Source organism: Lissotriton helveticus, chromosome 2_1 (genome assembly GCF_964261635.1).
Source record: "Lissotriton helveticus chromosome 2_1, aLisHel1.1, whole genome shotgun sequence".
NCBI lineage: Eukaryota > Metazoa > Chordata > Amphibia > Caudata > Salamandridae > Lissotriton > Lissotriton helveticus.
This window is the reverse complement of record NC_136059.1, coordinates 938,408,114-938,421,545: the sequence shown is the minus strand read 5'-3', so window position 1 is coordinate 938,421,545 and position 13,432 is coordinate 938,408,114. Positions and strand designations below refer to the sequence as shown.

Sequence of the window (13,432 nt, the reverse complement as noted above, 5' to 3'; positions counted from 1 at the left end):
TCTCATATGGGAGTTTGTGACCTAATAAACCTATTTGTTTATTCTTCTCCACTGTCCGGAAGTCACTCGGGTGGATTTGAGCCACGCTTATCACTACAGCTGGTTCCAAAGCCTCGCAGTCCCGCAGCGGTAAAGCAGCAATCAACAGCACTCCGGGAGAGCGAGTGCGGCGCTTGTGGCGTCCTTTCAAAGCCCCAGCAACAGGAAAGCCAACAGGACTCCTAGTCCCTCGCAAGTCCCAGCAACAAGGTCCGCAGCAAATAAGTTAGTGAGTGGCAATATATATATATATGTATATTTATTATTTATTTTTTATGTAATTTTAACATTTTAAAATAAATGAAAGATAATAGTTTATTAATTATTTAAGGAAATATATGTATAAAATACTATGTTTGTGTGTTTATCTTTTTTTAATTAAGTTTATTTGTTATATTTTGTTCAAATGTATATTACATTTAATTTATTTTGTTAAAATTAAGATTAATATTTAATATGTTTAATATATATATATAATATATATAGTCAATCCTCCAGTGAATCCTCCTACGCTTTGGTCCTCATTCCGCCCCATCCAGGAAGTTGAGATAATCAAGCTGATAACCACCGCCAAACCCTCATCCCACTCCCTAGACCAGCTCTCCTCGAACCTGATGAAAGACTTGAAGCTTACCCTAGCCCCAATCTGGTGCAAGATAATCAATAGTTCACTGAGTTCGGGACTCATTCCTGACTGCCTCAAAGTAGGCCAAGTCACGCCGCTACTAAAAAAACCTGGTCTGGACATTGAGGACATGAACAACTTCAGACCGGTGTCCAACCTTCCGCTCCTATCTAAAATTCTCGAACGATGTGTTCTCCCTCAGCTAACCCAACACCTAGAGAACATCAATCTACTTGACCCTCACCAATCTGGATTCAGAAAGGGATGCAGCACCGAAACCGCAATCTTAAACGTCCTAGACGATCTTCACATGTCCCTCGACTCTGACCAATGCAGCCTTCTCATCCTACTTGACCTATCAGCCGCATTCGATACAGTTGACCACTCCCTGCTCCTCAAAGCCCTCCAAGAGCGAGCGGGTATCGAAAGGACGGTACTTAAATGGTTCTCCTCCTTCTTCCACAACCGCTCACAAAGAATAAAAATCAACGACTTCGAGTCCGACCCCCGGTCAGTCAGTAGAGGAGCCCCTCAAGGATCAGTTCTCTCTCCTCAACTCTTCAACGTATATATGGAACCCCTGACCACACTTCTAAGGAAATCCAACATTCCCTTCCACCTATACGCAGACGATACACAACTCTACCTGGAAACTACTTCGATTGAAGACATCCACAGACTAAACGCCACACTCAAAGAGGTCCAGCAATGGCTCTCAATGAACCACCTCAAGCTCAACCAAGAAAAAACAGAAGTTCTTCTCATCTCAAACAGAGACAAAAACCCGCAAATCGAAGAATGGCTCAAAGCCTTAGACGCCCTCAATGGGGTTCTCACACCAACGAACTCTGTGAAATCCCTAGGGATCACCCTCGACTCCAAACTGGACATGAAAAAACACATCTCAAAAGCCGCAAAATCCGCATTCCTAAACCTGAAGCTCCTGTACAGAATAAAACCATTCCTACCTCCCAAAGATCTCAAACAGGCCACACAGGCGTTGGTGCTTTCCAGAATCGATTACGGAATCGCAACCGTGACCGGTTCAGCAAGTTCTCACTTACGTCCCCTGTCCACTACCCTCAATGCAGCAGCACGAATGGTCACAGGAACAAAAAAGTTTGAGCACATCTCTCCGGCACTTAGGGAACTGAAGTGGCTTCCTATTGACCAACGAGCCAGCTTTCGCACAGCCTGTCTCACCCATAAAGCCCTGCACACAGGCAAACCGGAATATCTGGCCGCCAAACTCAAAAGGGCCGGTCAGTCCAGAAACCTAAGAAGCTCCAACACGCTTCTACTCATCCCACTAAGAGCTCGGAAACAAAAAACCAGAATGAAATCCTTCGCGGGCAATGCACCCAAAATTTGGAACTCCATCCCTCCCCACATCAGACTGACCCCTTCCTTCCCGAAATTCAAGATACTTCTAAAAGCCCTCTTCCTAGAGCGCTCTCGACCGTCAAGATGAACCTAGAATGGACTGAAGAAGGCTTATATTGATTTCCCTACTCCGGGAATCACGCTCCGGTACTGTTGACATTCTGAAGCTGATTTACTTAACCAAAGATGCATTGTCAGTATTTTCTTCTTTGTTCCTTTTTTTCCGTTCAGATATTGTTTGCATATAACTGGTACATGCTGTGAAGCGCTCTGATACCTCCGGGTCTAGCTAGCGCTATACAAAACTTTAATAAATAAATAAATAAAATATATTATTAATATGTTTTGTATATATATTTAAATCAATATTTTTACATCTATATTTTTTTTCTCGATATTTTGAACATCGATAGTTTTGTTATCGATATTCTATCAGTGAAGCATAACAACCGATCACAGCTATTTAAACTGGAGGACTCCCAATCAAAACCATCCTGGGTGAAGTTTGGAATGCCACAAGGCTCCGAACTCTTGCCCACACTATTCTACCTATACATGGACATTTTTCAACACTCTAAGCTGGCATGCCAGAGGTATGCAAATGACACACAACTGTACCTCAAAATCTCCTCCCAAGATGACATATCTACCTCAACAAAATCATCACTATGGTCCAGAACTGTCTTATTCACAACCAGCTCAATTTCAATGGACTGAAGACAGAATAACTGCTCTATTCTCTATCCCCCTACAACTCCTACTGATACAGGTCTGGATGAATCACCTAAATGTGCTCAATTGCAAACTGGTAGTCATCAACATCACTAAATCCCTACGGATCCCACTAGACTAAATCTAAACATGCAATCACAGTCACTGGAAAAGCTTGAGGTCAACTGAGTCCGCCCCATGTGAAAGGACACATTGCTGGAGTTGCGTCACTTTTGTGACACACTCCAGCAATGCGTCACTTTTGTGCCATACAGATACATCAGAAATACTGACGTATCTGTAACTCCTTGCGACATGATGCGTCATACAGTAAATATGATGCATCAGGTATGTCACAAGGAGTGCGCACTGAGAAGTGACGCATCACTGCTTTCATGCAGCGATGCGTCATTTCTCATAAATGAGGCCCCATGAATCTAGAAAGGCTCTCCCATCGGAAACGTGCGCCAATTTATCCACAGCTACTTTCATAAAGAAAATTAAAACAAGACTGATGGCAACCTCCCCACCCCCTAGAAAAAAGACTTAGCTAAAATATCTAAAATAGGCTCTGGGTATATCGAAAATGATCTCAAGGAAAAACCCAAACACACCAAAGACTCCGGAAATCAGGAAAAGTGTATCTGTAAATATGTACATTTATTAGCTTCCATATTTGCGGAAATGGTATAATGTACAGCACTTTGATACCCTTGGGTCATGTTCGCACTGTAGAAAACTCTCTAAATAAAATGATTGTAAAAAATGTAAATCCTTGAGACCACAACCTTATTGTATATCTTTCACCAAGGGTCTTGGCATATAGAGGGCCTGCATGGTGTGATGGAACTGAGGTAGTGGCATAGCATCATTTGGTCTCCTTCTTGGAGGTATTGGTCTAGGGCACAGGAGTTCAGTTTAGTTCATAACATTTATTGAGAACCTCCTAATATAGATGTGTGAAAAAATTGCCGAAAAACAAACCAAATGAACTCAGCTTATATTTTTTTTTATTGCAGAGCACAACTGGGTCAAAAAAGCCTATCAAAATCTTCTGTTGATACTGAATAAAGAAAGAGGTGGATATCTTGTAAGGTTGCTCTTCCCTCATTGGACTGCAAAACACAATCTAGGCAAGTGTGAGAACCACCCACAGCAATTATGATGGCCTAAATTCCAGGGACTCTGTCTGATTGCCTGATAGCGTGCACCATGAGGCTGCTTTTCTTTTAGCAATCTAACTGGCAGCTCCTTCAACCAGTCAGAATAGGGCCATGTGTTAAGCCCATTCTTAATGGTTATGGTACCCATTCAGAACAACCTTTATTTAACCCATTGTCGGTAGACTTACATCCAACTGTGGAATTGTACCGTGATTCACATCCCCATACATTAAACCTAGAATTGGGCTTACTCATCTGCTAATGAAAAGCAAACCTGGCCTGCAGAAACCCTTCTTTCATAGCATTTTGAACAAAACCCAGCACTTTGACATTACCTATCTAAACCAGCAGTATCTCTACCATACTGTATAAGATACCCAGACTTCGCCATTATGGCAGTGCACTTTAATTCAGTCAAGCAGCACAGGCCGTTTTTCTAATACCTTAGTCTACATACGCAATTCAAAATTCATCCTAGTAAATAGAAATAGACGTCTGCAAGCAACTCCACACCTGAATTTGCATTTCCATTACTAGAATATACAAACAGCTGTCTCAAAGTACCCACGTCATACGCAGCAGCACCCCATCCAGCTTCAGTAGTGAACATACGCATCTCCCCCCCCCCCTAAAGGACCTGTTCCACATATTTATCTCCTACTGAACTGGATGTTGCAATTACGGACAGGTTCAAGAATACTGGTTCTTCTACAGACCAGTGCCCTTCTGTAATAATGAACAGTGTGTACTTCTAACCCTCCTGAATTCCACCTTCTCCTCATGAGCACGCCTTTTCATATCTCCTGTGCAACCTTGTTTCTTAAACTCCATTGGGTAATAACTTTACAGATTGTTTGATGTTTGTATTTAGGTACAAAATATATAAAACCATAAACCAACTTCAGTAAAAATATGTGTGGGTGTACAAATGCATTGTTGATTAACTAATTAATGATGTCTTTCTAGGATGTTTATGTCTTCTAGTGCATTGTATTTAATGCTTGTGGTTGACCTTCTCTGCAACACTTGAATTATTAGGTTTCCTAATTAAATATTTCTTCTAGTCCAGTCAAGGACCAACTTTTCATAATATATTGTACCTAGGTCCTGCGTCGTTTATTGAGTTACCCCATTATTTCATATCAGTAGTGGACATAGACACTAGAACTATGCTAATGCACCTCAATCCTGCTTTTCTGCAATGGCCAATGCCCTCACATTTCTCCATCCTTGCACCACAACTCAGATCTGTAGCACTCCCTCACATTCAAGAACTGGAACTCACGTAAAGCCTTCCCAATCTATGGACTACGGATGAAGGTTTTAGCTGTAAAATATGCCAGAGTTCTTCAATTTAGTCATATTTTCACATTGTGAACTAATAAAATGCATGTTGCCTTATCTATAATCCCTGCACCTTTCCATACCTTTCACTCCAGCTCTGGAGCTTCTGAGAAAAAAAATTAAATGTTGTCGGTACACACTACTGATTCATAAGAATGTCCATCCACTCCATAGGATATCTCTGTTTTTTCAAACCAGAGGAGAAAGTGGTCTATTAAAATGTAGCAAGATATATAATTGCTGCAAAACAAATATGCTCCCAACATGACCCGGCTGGAGCCTCAAACATACATCTCCTATTCCTCTCCACTACCAGCAAAAAACAGAAATTATAAAGTCATGGGTACGCCTTGGTATCCTCTTTCTTTATTTGTTCATTCAACTATTGTTCCTGAGCTGTTGTGAGATGGTGAGCGAGGACCTGCAAAGCAAGGGTTCTAGATAAATTAACTACAGCGTCTCCTCCAGTATGAGTAGCTTCTAAAGGACGTTCCTACTATGAACAAGATAATGGCAGGGACGTAACAATATTTAAAGCAGCAATGGTGTAATTCCTTGCTTAGTAATTCTGATTCCCCTCCTTTATCAATACACTTTGAAAGATTTTAGCTCTAGCCAATGGCCCATCTTGAACAATGGATTATAAATAGGGCTCCCGGTTTTATGGTATTTATCTTTTGGCAATTTCTGTCTGTATTTATCCATATTTATTTTGTGTTTTGCATATAAATGAAGTTGTAAAGCTGCACATTTCCATATCTATTTAACTTATAGACGCGCACTCATACTTTCATGTCTATCGAGTTTAGCGATTTAAGCTGCCAAATATTACACAATATATCCTCTGGTAAATACTAGCATTATACCATAAATGTATGTTGACATATACCGTTATTTAAAGAAATTATATCCTGTTTTTTAATTTCCCATTGCTGTCCATCTGCTCCGCTGCTGGCCTATAATTCATGAACGACAGTTTGAAGAGTCACTTAAAAGAAGCACAATTTCCTGTAATTATCCACTTTTAAGAACAAATGCAGTCAGAAAACACACTGTTTTCCCGCTCAGAACTTGCACCTAATATTATCTATTCATGGACAACAATTGCAACAAGGACATCTTCTTTGCAGGCATGCAGTCAAAGTTAAATAAACACAATACCAAGTCAAAGAGGCTCTACCTTAATTTCTTGGTACTTGCTAGTCCAGTTAAATGGTTTGCAATGTACAGTAGTGGCAAAGGAAACATCTGCAAAAGAAAGAGCACACATTCATTGCATGATTGAGTATTACAAAATGCCTATTGTGAATAGAGAAAAGTAATTTTTAACATTTTCTGCAAACTGACTTGGTAAAGCATCATCATAAAATTCGTAAGGCAGCAGTGGTGTAATTACCTTTCAGGGATTATGAGTTTCAGTTAAAACTGATTTTAAATGATAAAACACCACCAAAAGGATTTTTTCACTTTTTAGTGGAAACCTGAAAACACTGAATGTTGTGAAATGTTACTGCTTTGGTGCCCTCCACTGTTAAAACAGTATAAGTGCATCCTCTATCTTTAGGTATTTTTCTGTGATAGATACTACCGCTCTGACCCAATCAGGCTATAGTGAGCAAATAATGCATCCCTTTAACCATCACAAAGCCCATGGACCTCCTGGATTCCCAGGACCCACATCTACTCCCATTTTGGGAGCATGGCTCATCTCATATGGCTTTAGCTCACTTTTCACCACAAGTTGCTGTGTAGTGGCCAGCAGGGTCTCTGTCCAGGGCACAAGTCACCACCGTGATTTAATACACCTTTACTGAGAGCGGGAACGAGCATTGCTTCTAAAAGTTCAGATATCAAGATTGTGAACACAAAGATGACTGTGCATATGGACACACCTTAAACCAATGTCCTACCACGAAACACTGTCACCAACACTCCTTCTATGGTCTGAAATGTAGGCCCATAAGAGCCACTGACCATCTTACAGAAAGATAAGGCTATGTCATGAACATCTTCCACAATCTTCTACAGACAAGGAAGGGATACATGTGCCGGTTTTGCTGAAACTACACTTCCTACAGCACATACAAAACCTCAAAAGATCTACAAGCAAGAAAAGGCCACCACTACTCTGTGTTTCCGGTATGTGCTGCAAACAGCTAGATTTGAGCCCAAAGAGGTCCATGGACCTGTAATGAGCCTGCACACCAAAGAAGAACTTGTTCATGATGCATCCCAGGATCACCAAGTTTAACTTTAATTCTTACTACCTACAGGTCAAAATGAAGCTTGGACATTATGGTGCCAAATCAAGACTTCACACTTGTCAAAATCACAGTGCAAACCACAGTTACCATATTTGATTAAACATATTGAGCTGTGCTAGTTTAGTCCCACCAGTTTAGAAAATGTACTACAACAGTGACCGCTGCACAGAACACAAGGGTAAAATGGCTTGGGAAACTCTCACAAATGGCCAGTATGACCACAGTCCTCAGACTGCTTTTCAATAAACAAAGGGCCACATGCTTAGTAAAATCATTGCTTGGCGATCCTCACACTGGCTTTCAGATAAACAGAAAATAATATTGGCATAAACCAACAATGCAAAAGGAACTTCCTTCATGGTGTGACCTGTTCAGTTCAAAGACACATGGTATCCTTGAGGTCAAAAAATGTCTTTACTACTTCAGCTGCGTCGTTATTCAGCAGCACAGTTTGGTCTCACCTAAGACCATTTAGCTAACAGTATGCATATTAATTCAATTAGTGGACTTCTATCCTGTGATCTTGTACAGCAGGAATAGGCCCAGATCACACAGCAATCCCTCATTTATTAGCCCTTTCATTGTATCTCATGACAATGAACAGGGTAGCGAAATCCTGGTTTTCAATAATTCAGCACAGATCCGGTGCCCAAAGAAGAAAATCTTCATTCAGTCTAACTTAGTCATCTGTCTGAATAATAGAGCAGCAGGAAGGTGTGTTAAATGCTATCTTTCCATTATCCTATCTAGAAACATTATGATGTTAGAGGGATATACATTGCTGATTCCCACCGTTCGGCAAGAACAGGGTCTCCCTCCACCCATATGCCTTAGAAAGAGTAACTTCCATCTTCCCCATTTCCTTCGGGTGTTGCCAATGTAGCAATCGTTGTTTTAATGAAGGATGCAGAAATAGTCTACCTTTTATGTCTATCAAAGGATGCCATGTTGAAGAAAGATCACATTTGTGGAAGTCATTTATGCCACTTTGTCTATGAAAGCTTTGTAAATTTATTGAGACCAGCAGCATCCTCACAAAAGAGGTTAGGTCAACTGTGGTTTAATTATCTGGATCCCCTGCTTCAGCTCACAAAAGAGGACCCATAAAAAGAAGAACTGTCAAAAACAATAGGTCTAACCTGCATTTTCAGTTATAATGTCATTTGGCTTTGCCAATGATTGTCAGCAGTGCCTCGAACAGCAGAATGAGACAATGGACTGACCTGTTGAATGGCAGAAATGTCTCCTCAGCAGGATGACAGGGTGCCACTAGATGCACTGAAAGGTAGCATCACTGTCGCAGCAGGATTACAGGGAGCCACTGGCGCACTGAATGGGTACCTACAGCAGCCATGGCGAACATGATATAAGGGGCAGCCTAAGCTGCACTGTGAACAGCTGTTTCCAGCCCATGCCATCATTCTCCGCATGGTATGTGTTTGGCGTGCATCCTTTAAAGGCAAGGGGACTGGGTGGAGGAGAGACTGCTTAGCAGGCCGGACTTCAAAAGGTAGGCAGGGTCATTGAGGCCATGTTAGAAAAGTGTATCACAGAATGTATGATGCTGGGCAGTGACTTCTGGGACAGCAGGCCATTGAAGCTGCCAAGATGCCATGTTGTGGTTCACCTCAGACAAGCCACATGCCAACCATGAATTGTGGTCCAGTACACACTGTACTCCATGTGCTAGTTTCCCAGTGGCTGTGTGCTGCTGCCATCTTCTTCTTCCTCCCTAACTGCTTCCATGCAACAAATAAACAGGGGTGTGTGTGTATTTGTGTAACCATGTTTAACTACTTCAGTACTGCTCTCCAATTCTACTTCAGTACTGCTCTCCAATTCAAAGTCAAAATGTAAATATCCATGAAATTCAATGAACTGGTTTCAAAACACTATGTGCATTCCAGTAACCAAATGCCTGAATCTGACTTGTCAAACAAGCCCATGGCTTAAGAATCCAATGACACTTTCTATGTCATATGTGTACGTTGTCTCTTTTGGTTGTTGATATTAAATGTTACCACAGTGCTAGAGCTGTGTGTGTGTGTGTGGTCCTGCCTATGCAGCTGGACAGGTGAGCACTGGCCTTTGGAGGCAACGCAAACAGGGCTCAATTTCTTTAACAAAATACAGTCATTATGTGCAGTTTATATATTTATTTTGAACAGTCCGTCATTACTCATTTCGGCCTCTGCAGGCTTTGATCACATGACGCCACTGCATTGTGGCACAGCCATATTGAAAGTGACAGGTGCTCAAATACAGCATGAATACTGAAAACAGACTGTATGATTGGCTCGAGATGACTGTATAGCATATAAGTAACTTTTTTCATACATGTCCAGTTTGAATAAAATGCTTAAATGCATAATATAAAAAACAATTTTGAAATTAAAACTTTCTTTTTATGTTGTCGCACATGAGTAATTGTTGGAACATCCTTTCCTGTTAAGACTCAGTGAGTGACTATCACAGGAGCAGAGACAATCAGTACGGTTCAAATACAATACATTTCAGATAAAACCTTAAAAGGCCTTATAAAATAAGTTACGATTTTTCATTGTTCGATCATTGGAAAATTGAATTGATTTTTGTAAAGCTGAAACATTGTGCATTAGTGCTGATATTCATCAGTAAATCTCGCTTTGTCATACTACATTTTTGTCTGTTAAAGTGCTGTTGTGCGAGGTGCTAAAGTTAATGTGCTTTGTGTTAATATCTCACAGTTTGTAAGTTTTCTAAGGTGCTGTAGTGCTGATGTTAAAACCAACGGAAGTATAGCAGCTGGTGTTGTTAATGACTACTTAAATGTGTTTATTTGTCCAATATATTGTTCAACTCTTCTTATATATAAGCCTTGCTGCTGATTACACTTTTCAAAAGGTGTCATATATATTTGATATATATATCAGTGCAAAGGCACAACGTTTTTCTATCAGAGTTTGCCTTCACCAGCTGTGTTCTGCACAGAACGTGCACTCTGTGGCATGTACAGGGAATCTACCAACTTGTGGATCTCTGCAACATCAACATGCCATAAAGTGAGACCTCTCTGAGGCCGGTTGCATTGTTTGAGCTCTTGGTGGTGGTAGACGTTTGCATATGTGCAGGGTAAAGGACTTACACGACCGAGAGCTACTCATGCGATGGGAACTATTTTCAATGCAGAAGGTATAAAGGTGGCTTCGCCATTTGTGTGATAGGTTCAGTATTCTTTCTTTAGAAGAGTTGTTTCCTGAGAGCTATTAGCAGTGGCATTCCTGTTTAACTCGAGCACTACTTTGTGGTTGATTGATACTTATATTTCGTGGAACATGAAGGTCCATTGGTCCTCTCAGGTGATAGGTTTGTGTTAAAAACCTATGGGGCATATTATCAAGAACTACGTTAAAATGATCGCCGCTTTAGGGGCAGGAAACTGCCGCTAAAGCGGCGATAATGGGATTGATAATATGCCCTTGTGAATTTCCATAGAAGCCCAGGTTCACACCAGAACCTGGGGTTCTATAGGAATTCATAAGAGCCTACTATCAAGCTCATTATCGCTGCTTTAGCAGCAGTTTCCTGCCGCTAAAGCAGTGATAATTTTAACACCGATCTTGATAATATGCCTTCATGAATTTTGAACTTTAGAAATAAATACATCTTTATTTGCTTTTCAATTACGATGTCACCATGTCCTTATTCATGTACCCCGCATGGGGGGGATATGCATCACTGAACGGTGTTGCCATCCCACATTTCAATGTCATACATCTCAGAATGCTAAAGTTTTCTACTTGTTTGATCAGACGATAACTAGCTTAAAAATATTTTTCAAACTACCCCAAATCGCCCCCTCCCCCATCAGTCACATAGACATTATGAGTCCTAATCTTCCAGTATGCTTGTGAATGGCAAAGTATACAAACCAGCCATGGTGTCCTGCTTCGTAGCCCCCAAAGACTCCTCCCGACACATTAGCTAGTATTATTTTGAGAATTTAGTACCAAGTCAGCTACTCAAGGCAGCCGCTCACCAGTCTTACCAGCTAGGGCTAGTAGAATACTATGTCAGTCACTCATCATTGGACTCTTGCTGTTGCATCTGCACAAGGCTATGAGAAAGGCTACCTCCACCGCCAAAACCAACCTCCACGAAGGAATGAAAGCCGTACCTGAGTGGATGAAGAACAGCCGCCTGAAACTGAACTCGGACAAGGCGGAGGTCCTCATCCTCGGCTCCACCCCCTCTGCCTGGGACGACTCCTGGTGGCCGGCCACACTGGGAGCTGCACCAACACCCACTGACCACGCACGCAACCTGGGGTTCATCCTATACTCATCACTATTAATGACCCGGCAAGTCAACGCTGTCTCATCCTCTTGCTTCAACACCCTCTGCATGCTCTGCAAGATCTACAGATGGATCCCCACCGGAACCAGAAGGACGGTCGCCCAGGCCCTCGTTAGCAGCAGACTGGACTAGGGCAAAGCCCTCTATGCGGGAACCACAGGCAAATTCCAGAAATTACTACATCGCATACAGAACGCCTCTGCACGCCTCGTCCTCGACATCCCCCGCCACAGCCACATCACAGCCCACCTGGGAGACCTGCACTGGCTCCCCGTCAACAAGAGGATCACCTTCAAGCTCCTCACCCACGCTCACAAGGCACTCCACAACACCGGACCAGCATACCTCAACAAACAACTCACCTTCTAAACCCTCGAACCGGCAGCTTTGCTGCGTGGACCTCACCCTCACCACTGTTCCACGCATCCACAGAACGACCACCGGCAGCAGATCATTCTCCCACTTCGCCTCCAAGACATGGAACACCCTACCCATCCACCTGCGGCAGACCCAGGTCCTGCTCACCTTCAAGAGACTTCTCAAGACCTGGCTGTTCGAGCAGTAGCAGTACTGCGCCCCGCGCCCCCCCGCGCCTTGAGACCCTCAAGGGTGAGTAGTGCGCTCTACAAATGATTGATTGATTGTTTGATTCAACTCTGCTCATGATCATTTGACCACATCGAACAGTCATTTGTGAAGGTCCAGAGCCACGTTACCCTTCCAACACATAGCGATGTTCCTTTTGGCAACTATTAGAACCAGGTTAATGAACCTACAAATCTGCAGAAGCAGCTTGGGCTTCTAGAACTGGCCCAATAGATATTGAAGCGGATCCATTGGCATACCTCTCCCTGTCATCTCCTCCAACACCCCTTCCACCCTCTGGGGCACGCATCACTGGCCCCTTGGTAAATCATGGCTACCCTATATGGGACAGGCAAGTCTGGTGTATATAGTTTAACCATGTATATTTGAACCAGACATTCCTAGTAACTTTCTGGGAGTACTCAAGCACCCTGCCCCAAATATCATCCAGTAACTCGGTCTGTAGTGATGCCTCACGTGTCAGTTTAGATCGGTTAGTGTCTGCATGAAAGGCAGGCGATAGTACATTGTGCGAAAGGGACCCTGCATGTTGGCAGCTCCCTAAGGTGAATAAGAGTGTGAGTAAATTAGATGGTGGTGGTTTGTTGGTTAAGGCAGGCCAAGTTTGTCTTGCGGTGTCTACCACAACTGTGCGGGCCAAGAAGTGGCCAACGCCCAAGCTCATATGCTCTTTTAGACTTTCAAGTATTATGTTCATCACTAATAACCCCACTGTGCAAATCCCCGCTTCTGTCCATTGCTTTGTATCAATACCTTCTACCAAAGTTTTAATCCTTAATGGGCTCCAGAGTCAGAGCTCAGGACACTAAGGGACACCCCCTCCTGTTACACAATGGTATTGTAGCCAACATGGCTGATGGAGAATTAATATTTGAGAAGGATTTTGCTTGTTCAAAATCTGCTCATCAAGTGAGAACTAATATTTATTTAATAAGACATAACAGTGTGATCTTGTTTAACAC

At 42.3% G+C, this 13,432-nt stretch overlaps 1 protein-coding gene across 1 annotated transcript in view; it reads right to left on the bottom strand.

The window, feature by feature from the left end:
• Positions 1 to 13,432, bottom strand: part of SLC35D2 (solute carrier family 35 member D2) — a 389,027-nt gene that overhangs the window by 199,738 nt on the left and 175,857 nt on the right. Inside the window, exon 4 of the mRNA XM_078675686.1 lies at positions 6,446 to 6,513. Coding sequence (XP_078531812.1) covers positions 6,446 to 6,513 — 68 coding nt within the window. The remainder of the gene's footprint in view (positions 1 to 6,445; positions 6,514 to 13,432) is intronic.